We start from the raw sequence: 20,921 nt of genomic DNA on the forward strand, positions 1-20,921 counted from the left end.
CTAATAAGTTTAGATTCCAGCCGTGTCATCCATCTTGCTTTACTCACACCCCACCCCTTCCGACGTGCACATGATGGATGAGTGCAGAGTCGCTCGCTAAGCGCCGTGTCACTCACACTGTTGTACGACAACGCCATGTGAAGGCTTGGTGAGAGCAGGAAATGTGAAGGTGCACCAACCGTTGGTGGAAAACATCCATCATTTACACGAGACATGCACCATATCCTTTTTTCAGACCCATATCTTTATGCTTCTCAACGCTCACATAATACCAATAACCAATAGCGACTTATTAGAAAAGTTAATGTTAGGGTAATTAGTATACACCTGGAGGTAAAAAGGACTGGAAGAATTAGGATTTGAGATTCATTCGGATGAGTCATGCCATGACTCATCCTGGTTCTACTACCAGGAGAACCAGAGTATAGAGGGGGGAGGAGCCACCTGCTGTGGCCCAGCAAGGTGCTCTGTATTCGGGCACATACTCTGAGAGGCTGCTGCGACGCCACGGAGGTCTCTGGCAAGCCTTTTGCGTGGCTCGGGCCTTCCAAAGTAAGCGTTAATGGATACAAAATTGTTTTATTTCCTTCTACTGTTGTGAGAATAGAAAAGTGATGTGAAAGTCAACTGATGAAAAGGCTGTCCTTGTCATGACTGTGGATGCTATAGAAAGCCAACATAAAGAATATAAAACGTACTTTTACAGATGATTGGATGCCAAAAGCGATATTCCCAGCGTCCGCTGAAAGAAAGGCTTGTTTGATCAAAGTGCAAACGTGAGGCTACGTGTGGCGCCTTTTCAAGCATGCATGAGCAAGCTGTGCTTCATGCCGTGCTGTCACTGGCGTGGTTGGGAGCCACACCTTGTCCCCACTGCTGTCTGATTCTATTGTGGTTTTCCCGACAGTCCTGTCCCAACCATCACCTGGCGAAAGCTCAATGGCAACATCCCTAAAAAGGCGAGACTTCGCAAGTCCCAGGCGGTTCTGGAGATCCCCAACATCCAGCTGGAGGACTCGGGGACTTATGAGTGCAAAGCGGAGAATCCCAGGGGAGGAGCGGCTTTCAAAGGACATCTGCAGGTCTACAGTGAGTCTTTTTGTGGTCCTCATGAATGATCGACTCAGGAACAAGCCAAGCTTAAGAAACTGCAATTCCAAATAGAGGTATCATTACAGATAAGAAAACAACCACAGCAGGTGTTTTTTTTGTATTCCTCGGGAAATGAAAGGAGGAAGGATGATACAGAATCTGCATCACATCCATCCTATTGTACAGTTTGTCCTTTTCTGGACATTTGGCAATTTAAAAGTACTCGTAAAGGACAGTACATATCATATTCAAGAAGGAGTCGAAGTGACTGCGCATTTCCAAAAATGATAAAACTGAATTCATCTGTTCCAGGGTCAACCCTGTCATAAATCCCAAAGCCAACCTTGAAAGGGGACATACTATGCTCTTCTTCTTTTTGTTGACGTCCTGATATGGGCATGCCCAGCACCCCCCCCCCCCCCCCGCTTCCCTCTGTTCACCGTGTTAGAATGTCGGGCAATGGCTCCCGGGAAATGTTTGTCAACATTGGTCATGTTGAAGAGTCAGAAGAGCAAACTGTAAGCACCAATGTGTTTATTTCATGTAATTAATTGGACAAAAATGTGTGTCGCATTATGGAGTACGCATACGGCGAGTGTGACCAATCACAGCATAGTCGGCTTGGCGGAAGGCATGCCTGGAAGAGGGCCGGGAGGGAGTAAATTACACAGACCGTTTCGGCGGGAGGCAGGAAACCCAAGGAAAAAACGCTTGAGTCTGGAAAATCTAGAAAGCTTTCTGTGCAGGTTATGGTGTGTAGCTGCTCTATAGGAGTCCATAACTCTATACAAAAGCCTGAAAATGAGTATAATAGGTCTGCTTTGAACGTACCATACATCAGTATACATAGAAATATCTCTGATGTCATGAGCCATTATGTTATGCACGGTAGCCTTTCCTGGGTAAAATGACTTTAAAATGACAAACCCAACAATCCAGGGGTATTATTCACTGCAAAATCTCATTTAGGATGCGGAGCTTACATTGCGGTTGAACTTTTGCTGGGAAAATGCACCAATAAGCACTTTCAATTGGATGCAAAAGTAAAGAAATCAGCCCTCTTGCACTCTGCCGTGCACAATGAATGTGCAAGGCCAACTTCATGCAGCGCTGCAGCCTGGCGGGACACGCTTCCACTGACAAAGCGGCAGCCTCGCTTGATGACGTTAGGTCACCTCGTGGAGGTCAGCTGATGGTTGTAGGCATCACGGTGAGGGCGACCGTCACATGACAGCACAATGCAAACAATCAAATGGCCGTGGAAGTAAAAGAAATCACAATGACGTCTATACGGAGCAGAAGGCAAATGTAGTGATTAACCAGGTTGGCTTGGTAATGACATTTCATTCTTTCCATTCATTTGCATTCCTTTCATTTCCACAGCCCAACGTCCTCCTTTGCCTTATTAACATAACTCACAACCAAGGAAAAGGGCCTTGAAGGATTAAAATAGTTGTTTAAAAGGAACATGGTGCCTGATTAATATTCCCTTGTAAATCTTCTAATCTCATAGTACCACAATAGAACCCTGAAGAGGGAGAGGAAGAAAGAGGATGTTTGTCACATCCCACCTGCATTCATCCATCCATATGCTGGAGTCTATCCCAGCTGTCTTTGGGCGAGAGGCAGGGTACACCCTGGACTGGTCGCCATTCATGTTTTTGGAATGTGGGAGGAAACCCGAGTACCAGGTGAAAACCCACACACGGGGAGAACATGCAAACATGCCTGAGTGGAAATCGAACTGCGTGGCCTGCACGCTAACCATTCGCAGCACCTGCAATCATCATGGCGGGAACACTCACAGCTTGCTAGCTGCATGAGAAACTGGATATAGAGCTAACATGTTGTCTTGTTCCATCTTGTGTAGATAATGATAATAATGATAGTGTCTGATAATGCTAGTGTGTGATAATGATGTGTTAAAGATAATAATGATAATATATACGTATGTGATAATGAAAATAATGTGTATGGTTACATGGTGGCGAGTGGTTCGCATTTGAGCCACACAGTCAGGAGATGGGGAAGACCTGGTTTGGATTCTCCGCTTGGCATCTCTGTGTGGAGTATACATGTTCTCTCCGTGCATGCGTGTTTTTTTTCCAGTTACATTCACCCTCCCCCATTCTAAAAACATGCATGTTAGCTTCATTGGCCACTCCTAATTGTAAGGATAATAATAATGACAGGGCTGCACAGCGACCAAGGGGTTAGCGAGCAGGCCACACAGCTAAGAGACCCGAGTTCGATTCCACCCTTTGCATGTTCTCCCAGTGCATGCATGGGTTTTATCCGGGTATTCTGGTTTCCTCCCACATTCCAAAAACATGCTAGGTTAATTGGTGACTCCAAATTGTCCATAGGTATGAATGTGAGTGTGAATGGTTGTTTGTCTATATGTGCCCTGTGATTGGCTGGTGACCAGTCCAGGGTGTACCCCGCCTCTCGCCCGAAGACAGCTGGGATAGGCTCCAGCACGCCCACAACCCTTGTGAGGATAAGCGGTAGAAAATGAATGAATAATAATGACAATGTATGTAATACTGACAATAATGATAATGCATTTGATAATGATAATAATGATAGTGTATGATGATAATGATAGTGTATGATAATTATATTGTATGATATTGATAATGTATGATAATAATGACAGTGAATGATAATAATTATATTGTATGATAATGATAATGTATGATAATAATGAGAATGTATGATAGTAATGATAATGTACAGTAGGTGATGATGAGAGGTGCAGCCTTGCAGCAGGCATGCAGCACGTGAAGGTGCATGGGTGTTAGAGTGTTGTGCTGCTTTGTGTCCAGCGCTCCCCCAGTGGGTGAGGATGATTAACGACACGCACATGGACAGCGGGGAGAAGCTGCAGTGGGAGTGCAAGGCCACAGGGAGGCCCCGCCCCACCTATCGCTGGTTGCGCAATGGCGTGCCCTTGACATCGCAGGTATGAGCGTCTTAACCTTCCTTCATGTGCTGAAAACCACCATCATCATCATCAACACCATAAGCACCGCGTCCACTGTGGTGTGTTGCAGGGTCGAGTAGAGATACTGAACGGCGAGCTGACCATTCACAAGCTGCAGCCTGTGGACTCGGGAATGTACCAGTGCATGGCCGAAAACAAATACGGCGCCGTTTACTCCAACGCTGAGCTCAAGATTTTAGGTATGAACCATCGTTTTATGATACAAACGGCAGATGACCTGAACACACCGCTGACTGGGTTCTTCTTCTACTCACAAACCTAATATCTCATTACCTGATGAGCTCATGCTATATTGCAGACATGTTATTGCCAGGCTGACTTGCAGGTATAGATCAGCGCTAATGGAAGCTAAAAGAAAGCTTGGATGGGATCAAAGCGTCCATTAACTCTGTGAGTTTTGCCATAAAAGCATCAGCTGATGTGGCTTTTGGACGTCCACCAGCACGAGACCATGCGTCCGCGTGCGACTCTAAGGCTGGATCCTCTGCTCTTCCCCCTCAAGAGGCAGCCTTTTCTCCTTGTCATCTTCTATACTGAGACTCAGCTGGGACACCCATCCCCTTCTGCCTTCCCCTGAGGGACACTCTGATTTACTGTCAGCATGGCATGCCCTTTCTCAAGGGGAATTTCTGGCATTTGGAAAACCTTTCCCGTTGTTTTCTTCCTAAATGTTAACTGCTAAGTGCAAAGCAGGTACGTGTCAAACATGTGTTTTTAGTATGATGAGGGCACTATTTGTACTGGCACAGTTGCTCATGCATGAGCAGTTGAGCACGCTCACTAGCGCCCAACCTGGAGATGTTACATAATCAACGGGATGGCTCCTCCCACCAGTTATTCATGATAATCACCACTTTGCATCGTGGAAATGTCCAGACATACATCTGGAAAAGGTCGAGGAAGTGTTACTCATGCATGAGCACATGCACATGCATAGCTGTCTTACTGTATAGAATTCATTCCTCCCACCAGTTATTCATGATAGCCACCACTGTGTATATTACCATTTCATCCAGAATGACTCCAAATCATCCACATATTTCGAGATGCACTCCCTCATGCATGTGACACAAACACCATGAATGCAATCATTCCTCCCACCAGTTATTCATGATAACCACCACTGTGTATATTACCATTTCATCCAAATAAACCACAGTGTCAAAGTCCACAATGTACAAGCACACTTACCTGCCTACAAGCAAAATGTATCACATCATACATGACATCGCTCCTCTCACTTATTCATAATAATGTCACTTTACTGCACACAATCCTCATTCTAAACCCAAGTACACTCACTCCTGCTACTTTACTACTACTTTAGTTCCACCATGTTGTGTACTTCCATCATGTTGTGTCCTCCCATCATGTTGTGTACTTCCATCATGTTGTGTACTTCCATCACGTTGTGTGGTTGCGTCATGTGTTAACTTCCATCATGTTGTGTAGTTCCATCATTTTGTGTGGTTGCGTCATGTGTTATCTTCCATCATGTTGTGTCCTCCCATCATGTTGTGTCCTCCCATCATGTTGTGTCCTCCCATCATGTTGTGTACTCCCATCATGTTTTGTAGTTTCATTGGGTTGTCTTCTTCAATTAGTGTACTTCCATCACGTTGTGTAGTTCCGCCATGTGTAGTTTTATAATGTTGTGCAGTTGGGTGATGTAATAGTTGGCGAAGAATTCTGGACTGGTAAGGTCAGGAGGTGCCCACGTGGGCTAGGTATGTGGGATTATTTGGACTATTGGGGACTAAAATTAGATGTGTCACACTGTCCAGAAGGTAGAACTTCAGAACTTTCAAAGTTCAGCATGTGCTGAAGAAGGTATTTTGCAGCCGATGAGTCCCCCCCCCCCCCCCCCCACGCTCCCTCGCACTGGGCCTTCCCAGTCCCAGTATGTGTCCCCAGGGTCAGCCTGCGATGTGCTCCACTAGCAAGCAGCATCAGGACAGATTACACGGCTAATAACGGCACGCAGATGAGCGATGACTCGGGGGCAGCGGTTGCCTCCCAGCGCTCCGTAGAATCTTGGCCCAAATCCATTTCTGCAGAGAGGCTGCAGGATGCGACTGGTGGGCGGGCGACGCCACTCTTGTGAAAGGAAAAACCCCACTGAGCTGGAGGTAGCATCCGCCACCCGGCCCCCGGAAGGCTGCAGCGTTGCAGGGAAAGGGGGCAGCCTAGAGGTCCAAATGGGCTTGGACTGTCATGGCGGATGATGTCACGTCCGTGGCATCACTCAGCATTTGAATAATCCTGTCTGACAAAGCCTTGTGGTCTTGATGTGTAACGCAGCTGCTGCTTGCTAATTATGACTTTTTATTTGCTCTGCAGTCTCATTATCACTTCTTCTTGTCTTCCATCAGACATGTTTTATTCTGCCTTCACAGTCATGAAACATTGGTCCTTTTATTGATCTCATTTCTGATGATGAAAATAACAAGCTATCTGAACTAAGCATCCATATGTCGTATAATTAAATGTCTACTTCAAATATGTCATCAAATGAGTCCAGTAATCTCCAAGAATGTACATTCCGCAACTTATGGAGGTTCAAAGCAAAACATTTTGGATAAGTGATTTATTGCAAACCGGCATTAAAGTCAAATATTCATCATCTGATCAGCACTTTTTCTAATAAAAACTATTAAAAGGAGTGGTGAAGAGTAGCTGTGCCATTCTTGTTCATGAGGTGGAGAATGGCTTTGGGCTTGATGCCAGTGTTTCCAGCAGGCTATGGGAATGTTCCTCCAGGTGTTCAAGATGGCTTCACGGTCCGGGGTTCATGTCCATTTTTGTAAATCCATCTCCAAATGTCCTCCATTGGATGTAGATGAGAGGAAGATGCAGTATGGTCCATAAGAGTCAGAAGTAGACCAATAAAGGAGACCAATGAATAACGTTTTTCTTCTTTTTGCAAAGTCTTCTCATAAACCTCCTTCAGATCCAACAGGGAAACTTCTCCTAGCATGTTGATCAGGAGCGTAACTACATAGTATGTACTGTATATACTGTATACTGTATATATAATAATAGAGTTGTTTGTTTGCACAGCGTCAGCGCCCGTCTTCATCCCCAACCCTGTGCGAGTCATCGCCACGCTTGGTAAGGACGTTTCCATCGAGTGCAAACCTCAAGCATCGCCCAAGCCTCGGATCACGTGGAGGCGAGGAGACAGGAGGGTCCAGCCCAGTAAAAGGTAAATCATTGTTAATCCACATGATAAACAGAAAGATAATGAGCCTTAAAGCTTGTTTAGAATATTCCAAGTATAAAAAGTATAGTTGACTTTTCTGTGTGAAATATTCATAAAGCCATGAAAAGTTTGTCTCTTGCCCTGCGGTATGTTTTTATTTGCTTATTTTTTAAAGCTCTGGGCCTCTGGAGGCGCTGTGCTCTCATTGGAAGACATTTTTATTAGCATGACTGAAATGCAGTGTCAGTGCAAAATAAAACATCTTTGCGAGTAGAAGATCTTTGGAGACCGGAGCCGTCGTTGCTTCCTGGACGCGGCGTGCATGCGGAACTGTCGTGCACTTTGAGGCGGCATCCTTCACCAGCGGCCCAGAGGTGGACCGGAGGCGCCGGGCCCCGTCAATCAAAGTGAGCGACGTCGCCGCTGAAACCATCCATCAGCGCGGCGCGTCGTTCACGAGCGAGCGAACAGGACCTTTTGTTTGGGCGTCAACATTCCACCAAATCCTGGGATTGTGGCCTCTCCGCAACCAGCCAGCTTGATGTGGTCATTTTCATGGAGGAATATTTCATCCTGCACAGACGGAAAGGAGAATAGGGCTGTTCTTTGGACTGGGCGCCGCTGAAGGATGGCTTTGGCTTCTGCGAGTGTGCAGCCCTAAAATGATGATTAATGATGGGGGCTGGCGTGAACCCGATAAAGCCTCCGAGGCATTCGTCAAAGCTGCAAATCTTATTTTTACACGGTGGCAGCCGCAGAAAGTCCTACCTGCGATCGGCCTTTTATCTGACGTCAGATAAAGTCAAGTGTTTAGGGAGCAAAAAATCCCCCTTAAAATACCGGCAAAGGGGTCTCTGCAGACGATCTGATGATTTCCTGCTGGCATTTTCTGCTCTTTGTCTGCAATAACGTTCATTCAGTTTCGACCGCTTATCCTCACGAGGGTCGCTGGGATGCTGGAGCCTATGCCAGCTGTCTTCGGGCGAGAGGCGGTCCACCCTGGACTGGTGGCCCGTATAGGGCACATATAGACAAACAACCATTCACACTCACATTCATACCTATGGACAATTTGGAGTCGCCAATTAACCTAGTATGTTTTTGGAATGTGGGAGGAAACCGGAGTACCCGGAGAAAACCCACGCATGCACGGGGAGAACATGCAAACTCCACACTGAGATGGCCGAGGGTGGAATCGAACTCAGGTCTCCTAGCTGTGTGGCCTGCGCGCTGACCACTATACACTGTGCAGCCAGCAATAACAGTGTTCTCCATTAATTAGCATCACCTCAAATCCCAACTTAGAAATCAAAAACACATCATGTGTTGCTGTATGAACAATACACACTAAGAGTACTGTTGTAAGTATACCATAGTTGTATGCTCACATTTGCACCTTGAATTCATTATTCATTCATTCATTCGTCAGGAAAGCAATCCAAAGTCAAATGTATCATGATATCATAAGGCTTATGAATATGCTTTCACAGTTACAGGCAGCCCTCTGATCGTTACCACAAGTATACATACTTCTATTACCCAATATAGTAGACATTGTCAGAGGAAATGAGACACATAAGTCTGAGATAATGCTTTTTAATGTTATTAGAGCCCTTCACACATGAAGTAACACCCCTATAGGCACCTTTACACTCCTATTACCCAATAAAGTAGACATTGTCGAAGGAAATGAGACATATACAGTAAGTTAGAGATAATGCTTTTTAACGTTATTAGAGCCCTGCAGACGTGAAGTAACACCCCTATAGGCACCTTTACACTCTTATTACCCAATATAGTAGACATTGTGAGAAGAAATGAGACCTATAAGTCAGAGACAATGATTTTAATGTTATTAGAGCCCTACAGACATGAAGTAACACCCCTATAAGCACCTTTACACTCCTATTATCCAATATAGTAGACATTGTCAGAAGAAATGAGACATATAAGTCAGAGATAATGATTTTAATGTTATTAGAGCCCTGCAGACATGAGGTAACACCCCTATAAGCCCCTTTCCACTCCTATTAGCCAATATGGTAGACATTGTGAGCGTAAATGAGACATACACATTAGAGATAATGTTTTTAACGTTATTAGAGCCCTACAGACATGAAGTAACACTCGTACAATATTAAGAGATGTTGAAGACTGCGTTCAGAATCACGTTGTTGTCCAAAGTTGTCCATGCAGACCAAGGACGACCCCGACGTGCTCCCGTCACTTTGCTGGGACAAAATCAATAGCGCGTCAGACGGTGCATGTTGAAAAGGTCGTGGGTGATCCAGTCGGAGATAAAAGCTGATTTCTATCTGGAAAACAAAGCAACTTTTCAGGCGCTGACCCAGGCGATGCCGGGCAAAGATTTTGTGACATGAGCCTTTGTCCAGCGGAGACTTTATGGATGGAAGGACGTGGTTTTGGAAGAAATCGAAAGGGCTCGTCGTTTATCTGCCATTGACAGCTGGTCTGACTTAATGAAGGCGCGTAATTAGCATGGATTTCCGCTAATGTTGAAGCCTTTTGTCTCTTAAAACACACAAGCATGTGTCTGCCGCCTTGGCGGACGAGGGGAACGTGATGGGGGAACCCAAAGTAGTTCTTCTAGTGGTGTGCAGCAAAGCAGGGCTAGCAAGGTCTTCTCTGCTGGCCAAAAGAGGCACCGGGCCATGTGTACATCTTATGTTCCATGGTAATGTAGTAGCTTCCTGGCTGGCTTGTCCAATCAGATTTCAGGAAACATCTCTCAGACCAGTGCTTAGCGGTGAGTGTGAAGTATGTTATGAGCTGAAGGTGCTCCAGATGATGTTGTAGTGTAGCGGTTTGGAGTTGTTTATCCAGGATGTATTGGAAGAGAAAGGGTCAAGGGTGGGTTTGTTGCGTTTCCTTCATCCCCAATTCTGTAAGGCTACACCTTGTCGTCTTTTTGGAGTGATGTGCAGATCAATACTGAAATATCGATACTTGCGATGCCAGCTCATCATGCTCAACATATGGATACTTTTGATACATTTGAGGTTGTGTTTGTCTAAAACCTTGTCTGTTGAAACGCTGGCTGATTGTAAATATGTGAATTGTCAACACAGTTTTCATTCTTAAAGTAGTGCTTCATAATTTATCATTAATTTTCATGGATTTCATTCTTTGTTTCAAATACCATTTTGTGCTACAGTACATTACTTTACTTTAGTTACAACTTCAGGATTAAAAGACAGAAACTGTAATTAATTATGAAATTATTCATATATCTACATCAATTATGTATATAAAGTAATAATTTTTTAATTAATTAAAATAACAAAATAAATAAATACATAAATAAAATAAAATTAATAAAATTAATAAAATTAATAAAATTAATAAAATTAATAAAATGTCTGGTAATTTATAAAATAATATTTTTAAAAGTATAAGATCGGTATCGCTAATACCAGCCTGAGCTTAAAACAAAATCAAAGGTATTTCGCATCACTACCTTGTTGTATCTTTTTGCTGCTTTACATAGCACCACAATCACTGTGACGTGATAGCGGTGCTACGACGGGTGACTTAAGGCCCCTCTGAAGGCCCGGCTAGCAAATGCAGCGCCCGCCCGCCAGTGAGTTGTTGCGGGTGTTGTATGGAAATAAGACTGGTATTCATCATCTCCTTCAAATAGGTTGCTTTAAATATCCTGCCTGTCCATTAGCATGTCCTGCGTAGCATGGAAGTCCCTGCCTTGTCCTCTGTGTGTCGGCGTCCTTGCGGGATGTGAATTTCCGCCCTAATTTGAAAAATGTCTCCTGGCTGTAGATTGCCTCTGAGTTGTGTGTGAAGGCTCGGTCACGCCTTCCTGGCTTCTTCGTTGCCAATTTCCATCACCTCTTGCATGATGTCCATTTAAATGCCAAACAGTATTCAGGAATGAATACCTTGCAAGCTTTCTCTTCTAGCGTCCTTCAGCGGCTGCTTCCTTGTCCTGCCATGTTCCTCTGTTTGCTTTCCCGTCTATTACACCCGTGTGTCCGGGAGGAACAGCGGAGATGAAAGGCTCGTCTCGCTTCTGCCAGTTTTTGCTTTGCCTTGTCATGCGGATTCACCACTGCACTTCTCTAACGTTTGTCTTTACGTCGTATAAAACCAACCGCTTTCATGACCTTAAAAGCCAATCTGGTAAAACGGCTTCCCTGCTAGCTTGTTAGCGTGGCATCCCGCGCTATCTGCATATCAACATGACATCATGAAACGCTCCCCCTAAATAAACGGCTTGTCCCCCAAATCAACATTTTAGAAGTGAAAACTCTGCTCCACTCATCGCTCATCTCCATGGCTGTGCTACATTTTTCTTCACCCTCCCTCACCTCCCTCAGTAAACATCCAATCACTGTTAATATGATTAATATTAACGTTGGTTGTTAAAATCTGGCAGTAGGATATTTTATTTTACCGTGCATTTTTCCTCACAGGTTCTCCTATTTGGCAATGCAGTGAAGGAATGCGGTGGATCACAAGCACAGTGCTGGATTAGCCTGCTGCTGTGTTTAATGTAACCGTCAGGAACAGATGACATGTCCCACAAAAACGAAACGGTGACGAGCTAAACATGGCTCTTTGATGACGACAACATGACAAGTCATGTGGAAGCTTTTGTTGACAAGACGAGAGCAGACAGAGAAGGTGTCCCGTTAGACAACTAATAATCCTACAACTAAAACCAAAGATTAATACAACGTTGGTTGTTAAAATCTGCCTGTAGGATATTTTATTTTACTCTGCATTTTTCCTCAAAGGTTCTCCTATTTGGCGATGCAGAGAAGGAATGCGGTGAATCACAAGCCCAATGTTGGATTAGCCCGCTGCTGTGTTTAATGTAACCGTCAGGAACAGATGACGTGTCCCACAAAAACGAAACGGTGATGAGCTAAACATGGCTCTTTGATGACGATAACATGACAAGTCGTGTGGAAGCTTTTGTTGACAAGACGAGAGCAGATAAAAATGGTCGTGGGTGGTCTGTGTCCACTGAACAAATATGTACATTAGCACTCAGTAGGGTCATCCAGTATTAGCTTTATGCGTCCCCACGTAGTATCAGCATTTGGGGGGTGAAAGCAAAAGGCTAAAAATACAGCATAGTAATTTGTGCAGCAGGAGACATGGTGCGTTCAAGGACTGTCAAAGTGGGACGGGTTGCCGCTCACAACAAACAACACAAACATGCAAAAAAGTATGGGATTTCTAACTATATAATTTTCATATAAAATAATGGTCCATTTTGCCAACACTAGTAGTTATTTACAAATGTAAATTTTCTAAAGTGTATTTTAATTTTATCTTTACACCTGAAGGTTTCTCGTGGCCTGGTTTCACCCTGCCAACAGACCAGTGCAGGTCCCGGTCTATCAGACGTTTAAAATACATGACATTGCTGCCTATTGTGTGGGTATTCTTGTACCTTGATGAACCTGCGCCCTGGTTAATGTGTTTTTCAGTTAACATCCAAATTTTGCCTTGGCTTGCGTTTGTAAGCTTCTTTAGCGTCCAAAATCCCGTCTGGTTTGTTTTACACCTCCATCTTGCATCACGTTCACAAGACGAAATCTTGTGATACTTGCGCGTGATCGAGTGCCACGAGTTCATTCATTTGTCATTTCCTTTTGTATCATTTTCTGCTTGTAACACTATAATTAGTGTCTTTGGATTCGATTGGGATAGGCTCTAGCATGCCCGCGACCCTAGTGAGGATAAGCGGTATAGAAAATGCATGTATGGATTGACATTATTTTATATGGGAAAATTTGCTTTGGTTAGAGTCTGCTTTGGTTTGAGTTGGCCCTTCTGAATAGATACATGACGCTAACCAAGGCACCACTGATTTTGTATCCGTCCATCCTATGGACAATTTGGAGTCACCAATGAAGCTAACATGAATGTTTTTGGAATGTGGGAAGAAACTGGAGTACCCGGAGAAAACCCACGCACGCACAGGAAGATTTGAACCCAGGTCTTCCCAATGTCCTGACTGTGTGACCAACATGCTAACCACTTACCACCGTGCGGCCCTGTGTCCTTAAAGAGAGTAATTTTATGATCTGTTTTTTTTCCTCATCCCATTTCCAATACTTATTAATATTAAAAAATTGTAATTTTTGTATTGTCTTTTTTTTAACTGAAACTGACTAAAACAGGAAGCTTTTCATCCAAAAGAATAAAATGGCTGCCAAAAAGGACATACCTGGGTAGCATTCCAAAGGTTCCTATTCCAAACTCAGGCTGTGTTTGTGTTTTGCAGGCTGATGCTGCTGAGGAACAACACTCTCAGGATCGCCAATGCCAGCCGAGCCGACGAAGGCGACTACGTGTGCCGGGCGGAGAACCAGCTGGGCTGGGCGGAGATGACGGCCACGCTGTGGGTGAAAGGTAAGTGACGATGCCTTCACTGTGCTACTTTAGAGAAGGAAATGTCAATTGTACCACCTTAAGAGCATAAAACCTTGCATGACTTTTGTCAATGGGGCGGTCTTGATCCAGCCCTGCGAAATCTGCCTAGCAACAAGCTGCAGGGCAAATGAGTGAAAATCAGTGTCATTTGCTCCTTCGGCCACCACCTCCACAGTGCGGCGCGGGGTGGGGTTATCCTGAGGTGACAGTGCAGCAGCTTTGTGCTTGCAGAGGCCATGCGTGTGGAGCTCAGCCCGAGCCGTGTGGAGGTGACGGTGGGCGAGAGCGTGGTGCTGAGCTGCAAGGCCACGCACGACACCTCGCTGGACGTGACCTTCCAGTGGCTCTTCAACCACAAGCCAATCAGCTTCCAGCAGGCCGGTGGACACTTTGAGTACATCCAGACGGTCCGAGCTAAAGTAAGCATTCTTATTTGTTGTCGTACCATATCACCTTCAGCATTGTCTTCATTGTCGCTAATATTTATTGCTCCCTGTTGCTCTTTGAGCGTTACGTGATCCCGGGATTCAAGGACAGGATGACAAGCCCAGGCAGAGTCTTAATGAACAAACAGGGAGGACTCACAAACATACAGGTCACAAAGTACAAAAATACAACGGCTGGCAAGGGAACTCAGCTCGGGGCTAAAATAGAATCACCGTGGAAGGTGAAGGAAAACGCAAACGTGGCCAAAAAGGAAAAGCACATGCAGGAGCAGAGCGGAGCGGAATGCAAAATGGCAAGCACAAGAACCCAAAGAGAAGACAAACATACGATAGAATACAAAGTAACACTTCCAACCAGCAGGGCTCGCCTCTACGCAGCAGGAAGTAAAGGCGCCAAAATATAAAATGAGAAATATTCAGGAAACACAGGAACACAAAGCTCACGTCAAATCTGCCATGCAAGGCCAAAAAACACTAAATGTTAAATAAACATTTGCCATGTTTTACATCAACATCTTTTTACCCTTTTAATTATTTTCTATGATTTTTAGTCTTTTAGGATTACAGTTTTAAATGTTATTTTTGTTATTTGTTTTCTAATAAATAGAGATGATACGATATATTTACTAATATACTGATACCAATAACTTCCTGCTCTTCACAAGCGGCAGTAATGGTAACTGATGACTTTTTTAAAGTACTTTTTAAATGTAGATGTACGTGTACTTTGTGTACACCTGGAGGTAACAAGGATGGAACAAATCAGGATGTGACCAAGTGTGCCTGTTGATTAGTGCTAATAAAACATCACTACTACTATTACTAATACCACATGACTACTGTCAGGAGAACCAGAGTATAGAGGGGGAGGAGCCACCTGCTGTGGCCCAGCAGGGTGCACTGTATTCGGGCACACTCTCCTCCCAGTCGGTGTGATGCCACGGAGGTCTCTGGCAAATCTTTTGCACTTCCAAGTGAGCTCAGGGGAAGTTATCGTCACAGGCAGGAGAAAAAAGGAGCAATTAATTTGTCCACCTGCACAGTACAGGTAATCTTGCTTTAGTGGAGCGTTGGTTTTTTTATTATTGTTTATTGGAGCTATTTTTAATGTTATCAGATTTATGAGTTTGACGCCATAATGCCCTCAACAGACGAATGGGAAACAAACCGGAGTCATGATTAAATAACACCACCATCACGTCTGTCCTGAAGCCTCGCCACCCAGGAGAGGCGCGTGTTTGTACGCCAGCCCGGCAGGTCCCGGGCGGAGGCACGCTCTGTAATTTTAATCCCGGCTCTTTGCTAAGCAGACGCTCGCTGGCCCTCGGCGATTCCCCGCCTCGCCTGCGGCGCTTCTCAATTCCCAGAGAAAACGTCCAGCCGAGGAAAGAGGCAGCCAACCAGCGAGCGGCTGAATCTTTTCCCACCGCTTGAGCCGCTACACCATGTAAAGCGAATTCCACATGCTCTTAATGCCTGACTTGTTCTTTATTCATGGCAGCGCTCCTCCACCGTGGATCTCATGATCAGGAGCATTTTCCTCAAGCATGCCGGCAAGTACACGTGCAAGGCCCACACCAGCGCAGACACCTTGGCTGCAGATGCACAACTACTCGTCAGAGGTCAGCTTCTACTGCTACTACTACTACTACTACTACTAGTACTCATACTGCTACTACTAGTACATGTGCAAGGCCCACACCAGCGCAGACACCTTGGCTGCAGACGCACAACTATCAGAGGTCAGCTTCAACTGCGACTACTACTAGTACTACTACTCCTACTACTAGTACTACTACTTCTACTAGTACACGTGCAAGGCCCACACCAGCACAACACCTTAGCTGCAGATACACAACTATCAGAGGTCAGCTTCTACTGCTACTACTACTAGTACTACTACTCCTACTACTAGTACTACTACTTCTACTAGTACACGTGCAAGGCCCACACCAGCACAACACCTTAGCTGCAGATACACAACTATCAGAGGTCAGCTTCTACTGCTACTACTACTACTACTAGTACTACTACTCCTACTACTAGTACTACTACTTCTACTAGTACACGTGCAAGGCCCACACCAGCACAACACCTTAGCTGCAGATACACAACTATCAGAGGTCAGCTTCTACTACTACTACTACTACTACTACTACTACTAGTACTACTACTCCTACTACTACTACTACTCGTACATGTGCAAGTCCCACACCAGCAACAACACCTTGACTGCAGACGCACAACTACTTGTCAGAGGTCAGCTTCTACTACTACTACTACTATTAGTACTACTACTCCTACTACTTCTACTAGTACACGTGCAAGGCCCACACCAGCAACAACACCTTGGCTGCAGATACACAACTATCAGAGGTCAGCTTCTACTACTACTACTACTAGTACTACTACTCCTACTACTACTAGTAGTACTACTCCTACTACTACTTCTACTAGTACATGTGCAAGGCCCACACCAGCAACAACACATTGGTTGCAGATACACAACTACTCAGAGATCAGCTTCTACTACTACTACTACTAGTACAACTACTACTACTAGTACCTCTACTCTTATTACTACTTCTACTACTCCAACTACTACTACTCGTACATGTGCAAGGCCCACACCAGCAACAACACCTTGGCTGCAGATACACAACTATCAGAGGTCAGCTTCTACTACTACTACTACTACTACTACTACTACTCCTACTACTACTTCTACTAGTACACGTGCAAGGCCCACACCAGCAACAACACCTTGACTGCAGATACACAACTATCAGAGGTCAGCTTCTACTACTACTACTACTCCTACTCCTACTACTAGTACTACTACTCTTACTACTACTACTAGTACGCGTGCAAGGCCCACACCAGCAACAACACCTTGGCTGCAGGTACACAACTATCAGAGATCAGCTTCTACTGCTACTACTACTACTACTACTACTACTACTACTACTACCACTACTACTCCTACTACTACTACTACTACTACTAGTACACATGCAGGTGCCACACCAGCTCTCAGCAGGACTATTACTACTTTTAGTAGTAATTACTACCGGCCACAGGACAGAGAAATACAACTACTACTAGTACAAGAAGTGTAATATTACCAGAAGAAACAAATATTCTTACAAGACATAAGGTTGTACAGTAGTATTATACTGTGTGATAAGCTCTTGAATGAGTTGATATTATGATTTATTCTACTAAGCATGCAGTATATTTGACCTTTTCTGTGCATATTACTGCTAATGCATGCGCTGGTGACTGTACTGCAGTATTCGTGTTTCCTGAGATGGTAAGCTGATACAGTATGTAGATTTCTGTAAGGTCATGTTATGTTTCAAGCAGTGGAAAAGATGGTGTCATGTGACGACCGTGGCTCCCCGAATGTTCTTTTTGTGAAGTCTGTCTCTGAATATTTCAGCGAGAAAGCCTCCCTCGCCCGCCTGAAGAGAGTTTGTCTTAAGTGGATCCGACAGGACCTGTCATCTGCTGCGAAGCAAACTGGCTTTTGGTTTTGCCGGATGACGGGACTTTGTGGACGCTGATCAACGGACTCCTCATCAGTTTGCCGTAGTTTCATCCTCGTCATTTCCGTGTGCTTTTTTTATCGTCACTTTCTATCGGGCACCTTGTGGGGGCGGGTGACACACTAGGTTGGCTTTCATGGAGAACGCCAGCTGTTCCCCCTGGAGTGCTCTGCTTTTCCTGCGCCTGCAGATTGCAGTGACTAAACAAGATGGAGGGAAACATATGTTCACTTTTATTGGTACAAAGCGAGCGCCGACATGTCGCCGTGACACCTAAACCCCCCAAACGTATCGGTCCAACAAGAGCTGGCCTGTTTTTGCAAACGACATTTTTAAATCAGACAACTCAGCCAAAGACCAGAACGTCAAAGCTCCGCCCAAGCGGTCGAACCGGAGGATGTGGGCAGCAGAAGGCTCTTCACGCCGTCTCCAGACCCTCATCCCGTCTGTCACGTTTGCTAAGCGTGAATGAACAGAACAGGACGCCAGATTGGTCCAATTCTGCTGGACAAACGTGGTTGATGGCTGCCAGGCTGCGAGCACGGTGCCCACGTGGGCTCCAGGCTGTCTGGACACTTTGGACGTGTAACGTCATGATGCCATTAAGCTTCGTTTCTTCTTCTATTACCCAAAGCCAGCCGGGATAGGCTCCAGCATAGCCGCGACCCGAGTTGGGACAAGCAGCATGGATGGAACCAAATATTTGCTTTTCAGTTTTGTGAACTGAATTTTTGGCCTGAAAATTCGATGAATTAAAACATCCTAACCGTAATCATGACGTCTGACGTCTACATATGAATTTTGAAACGTCTTATTGATTTGCGCTGATTTTTTTTGTCAATTTGAGTGTTCAGCAACTGTAGTTTAGTGAACAGAATTTTTCAGTAAACTGAATTTCAAAGCACATTTTGCTTCCAAATCTAAAAAACTATAAAGAAAAAACATGAAAAAATCAGTTCCATAAATGGAGTTTCTCAAAAAACTCTGTTAATAAAGAAAAAAATCTTATATTCATCACAAAGTAGCAACATGAAGGAGTTGGACAGGAGGACAGCATGTAGCTGTGTGATGCTAAAGTTGCGAGCATTACATTTTAATATCATGCTAGGTTAGCTTATTCGCTGAAGTGTGACCTCATCTTTGTCTTTTTCATTCCTCCTTCTAGGTCCTCCCAGCGCTCCAGGAGTGGTGATCGTGGAGGAAATCAGCGACACCACCGCCACCCTGTCTTGGACTCGTGGCGTGGACAACCACAGTCCAATCAGCAGCTATCACTTACAGGCCCGCAGCCCTTTTTCCTTGGGCTGGCAAACCGTCAAAACCGGTAGGGGTGCACCATAATTATCAGGCCCATGTGAGGGAATTATGACATCATATCCATAACATTAAATATAGCTCCCATAAACACTTATTTTAAAAAATGACAAAGATGACACAAAAATGACCTCATCACTATGTTGGAACAACAGAAAAGAGAGACCTCCGTGGCGTCACAGCGGCTGCTACATTGTCTAGACGGCTAGTTCAGCAAGCTGCTCCAAACTGTAATACTTGGTGGAAATACAGTGGAAATATGGTTTATTTGGTTTATTTTGCACATTGGAAGCCGATTGAACACAAGGAAGTTGTTGGACTGGAGCAAAAGTCAATTTTTAATGTCCCCACGAGAGTTGGATCATGCTGCTAGTTAGAAGTTAACCTTTTTGGCCTCAATTAGAAGATGTGTTTGTGCCGCACTAAGTTCTATGCGTCTTACTTTCACACAAAGAGCATCAATTAGCGTTACATGGGAGGAAAGTCCAGAGAGCGTGTCATCATGGCGGCGTGCTCTGTTTGCTTTAATTCAAGTTTTTTCTTTGGCTCTATTCATTGTAATTGCGGAGGTCCTCATGACGTATGAATGATGAACATTTGCCAGGATGGTCTCCACGTTGCTGGCGTAGAAACTCGCATGTCGCGCCTCAAAGGATTAGCAACGGCACTCGCAAACACGTTAGTCCGCCCTCGGGCCTGTCATTTATTTACCAAAGCTAAGCTCTGTGCAAGACAGAGTCAAAGCGGCTTTGCGCACGTGTCACCGGCTTTGGCTTTTTTCACAGCAGTAACAATGAAAGCGGGACGTGACCACCCGCTGTAAAGAATATGCAAAGTCAGAAAAGCGTCAGGAAATATTTAACGCTGCCTTTTGTGTTGTTTTGTTCTGCCGGCTCAGAAGGCTGGATTAAAAACGGAAACATCGGCTTTGGCTTTGTGTGCTACGTCTCATTCCTCCTTTCAACTTATTGAAGTTGCAAACCTTGTTGGCCCGATGGCAGACCCAGAGCCGGTGGCGGGGGACCTGGAGTCGGCCATGGCGGTGCAGCTCAACCCTTGGGTGGAATACGAGTTTCGAGTGGTGGCGAGCAACGCCATCGGCACCGGAGATCCCAGCACACCCTCCAGAGGAGTCCGGACGAAAGAATCAGGTACCTCAGTGCTAATGCTGCTACTTATTGTACATTACCATATTATTCATCATTCACGTCCATAACCCCAATAACCTGGGGGCCACAATCTTGATGTTGGATGTCAGATGTCTTCTACAATCTTATTCATGATATTGTAGTGGTAGGTTACCAGGACATAATTCACTGAACGATCGATAGGGGAGGGGTTGCCACCCGGAGGGGTGGGCACAAGGGACGGGGATTTTCCGCTTCCTGTTGTGGTTGAGAGACGCCGCTTTCATGTCTTACGTAGCAAAGAGTGCAAGTTAATTTTTGCAAGAAATATAAAGTTTTCTCCCAAATTCGACACTCCGCCTCAGACTCCAGTTCTTCGGCGCTTCACTGGTGACCCTGACACTAGTCCCAAAGTGTTCGGAGCTACAGCGAACATGGCTACAAACGCCACCCTAAAATTGCTGGAGTTCTGGGAATCAGCAGCGGCGGCGTGGTTCGCACAGGCGGAGGCACAGTTCGCCGTCCGCGGCATGGATGACGACGACTCTCGCTACTACCATGTTGTTGCGGCGTTGAGCAGCTCGACGGCCGCTAAAGCGGTAAACTTCATCACCTCCCCACCGGCTCAGCGGAAGTACGACGGTCTCAAGTCGCACTTGCTGAAGACTTTTGAGCTCTCTCGGCAAGAGCGTGCACGCCAGCTCCTGGACATTTCCGGCTTGGGAGACCGTAAGCCGTCGGAGCACATTGGAGATGATGCTG

General features: G+C 45.1%; 1 protein-coding gene across 2 annotated transcripts in view; it reads left to right on the forward strand.

The window, feature by feature from the left end:
* cntn5 (contactin 5) overlaps positions 1-20,921 on the forward strand; it is an 83,595-nt gene that overhangs the window by 47,583 nt on the left and 15,091 nt on the right. For both annotated transcript variants that reach the window (XM_058079845.1, XM_058079846.1), the window contains exons 9-17: positions 908-1,089; positions 3,921-4,057; positions 4,149-4,278; positions 7,160-7,304; positions 13,576-13,703; positions 13,956-14,143; positions 15,672-15,792; positions 18,884-19,042; positions 20,034-20,183. In XM_058079845.1, the coding sequence (XP_057935828.1) occupies positions 908-1,089; positions 3,921-4,057; positions 4,149-4,278; positions 7,160-7,304; positions 13,576-13,703; positions 13,956-14,143; positions 15,672-15,792; positions 18,884-19,042; positions 20,034-20,183 (1,340 nt within the window). The remainder of the gene's footprint in view (positions 1-907; positions 1,090-3,920; positions 4,058-4,148; positions 4,279-7,159; positions 7,305-13,575; positions 13,704-13,955; positions 14,144-15,671; positions 15,793-18,883; positions 19,043-20,033; positions 20,184-20,921) is intronic.

The sequence above is a fragment of the Doryrhamphus excisus genome, chromosome 8 (genome assembly GCF_030265055.1).
Source record: "Doryrhamphus excisus isolate RoL2022-K1 chromosome 8, RoL_Dexc_1.0, whole genome shotgun sequence".
Taxonomy (NCBI): Eukaryota; Metazoa; Chordata; class Actinopteri; order Syngnathiformes; family Syngnathidae; genus Doryrhamphus; species Doryrhamphus excisus.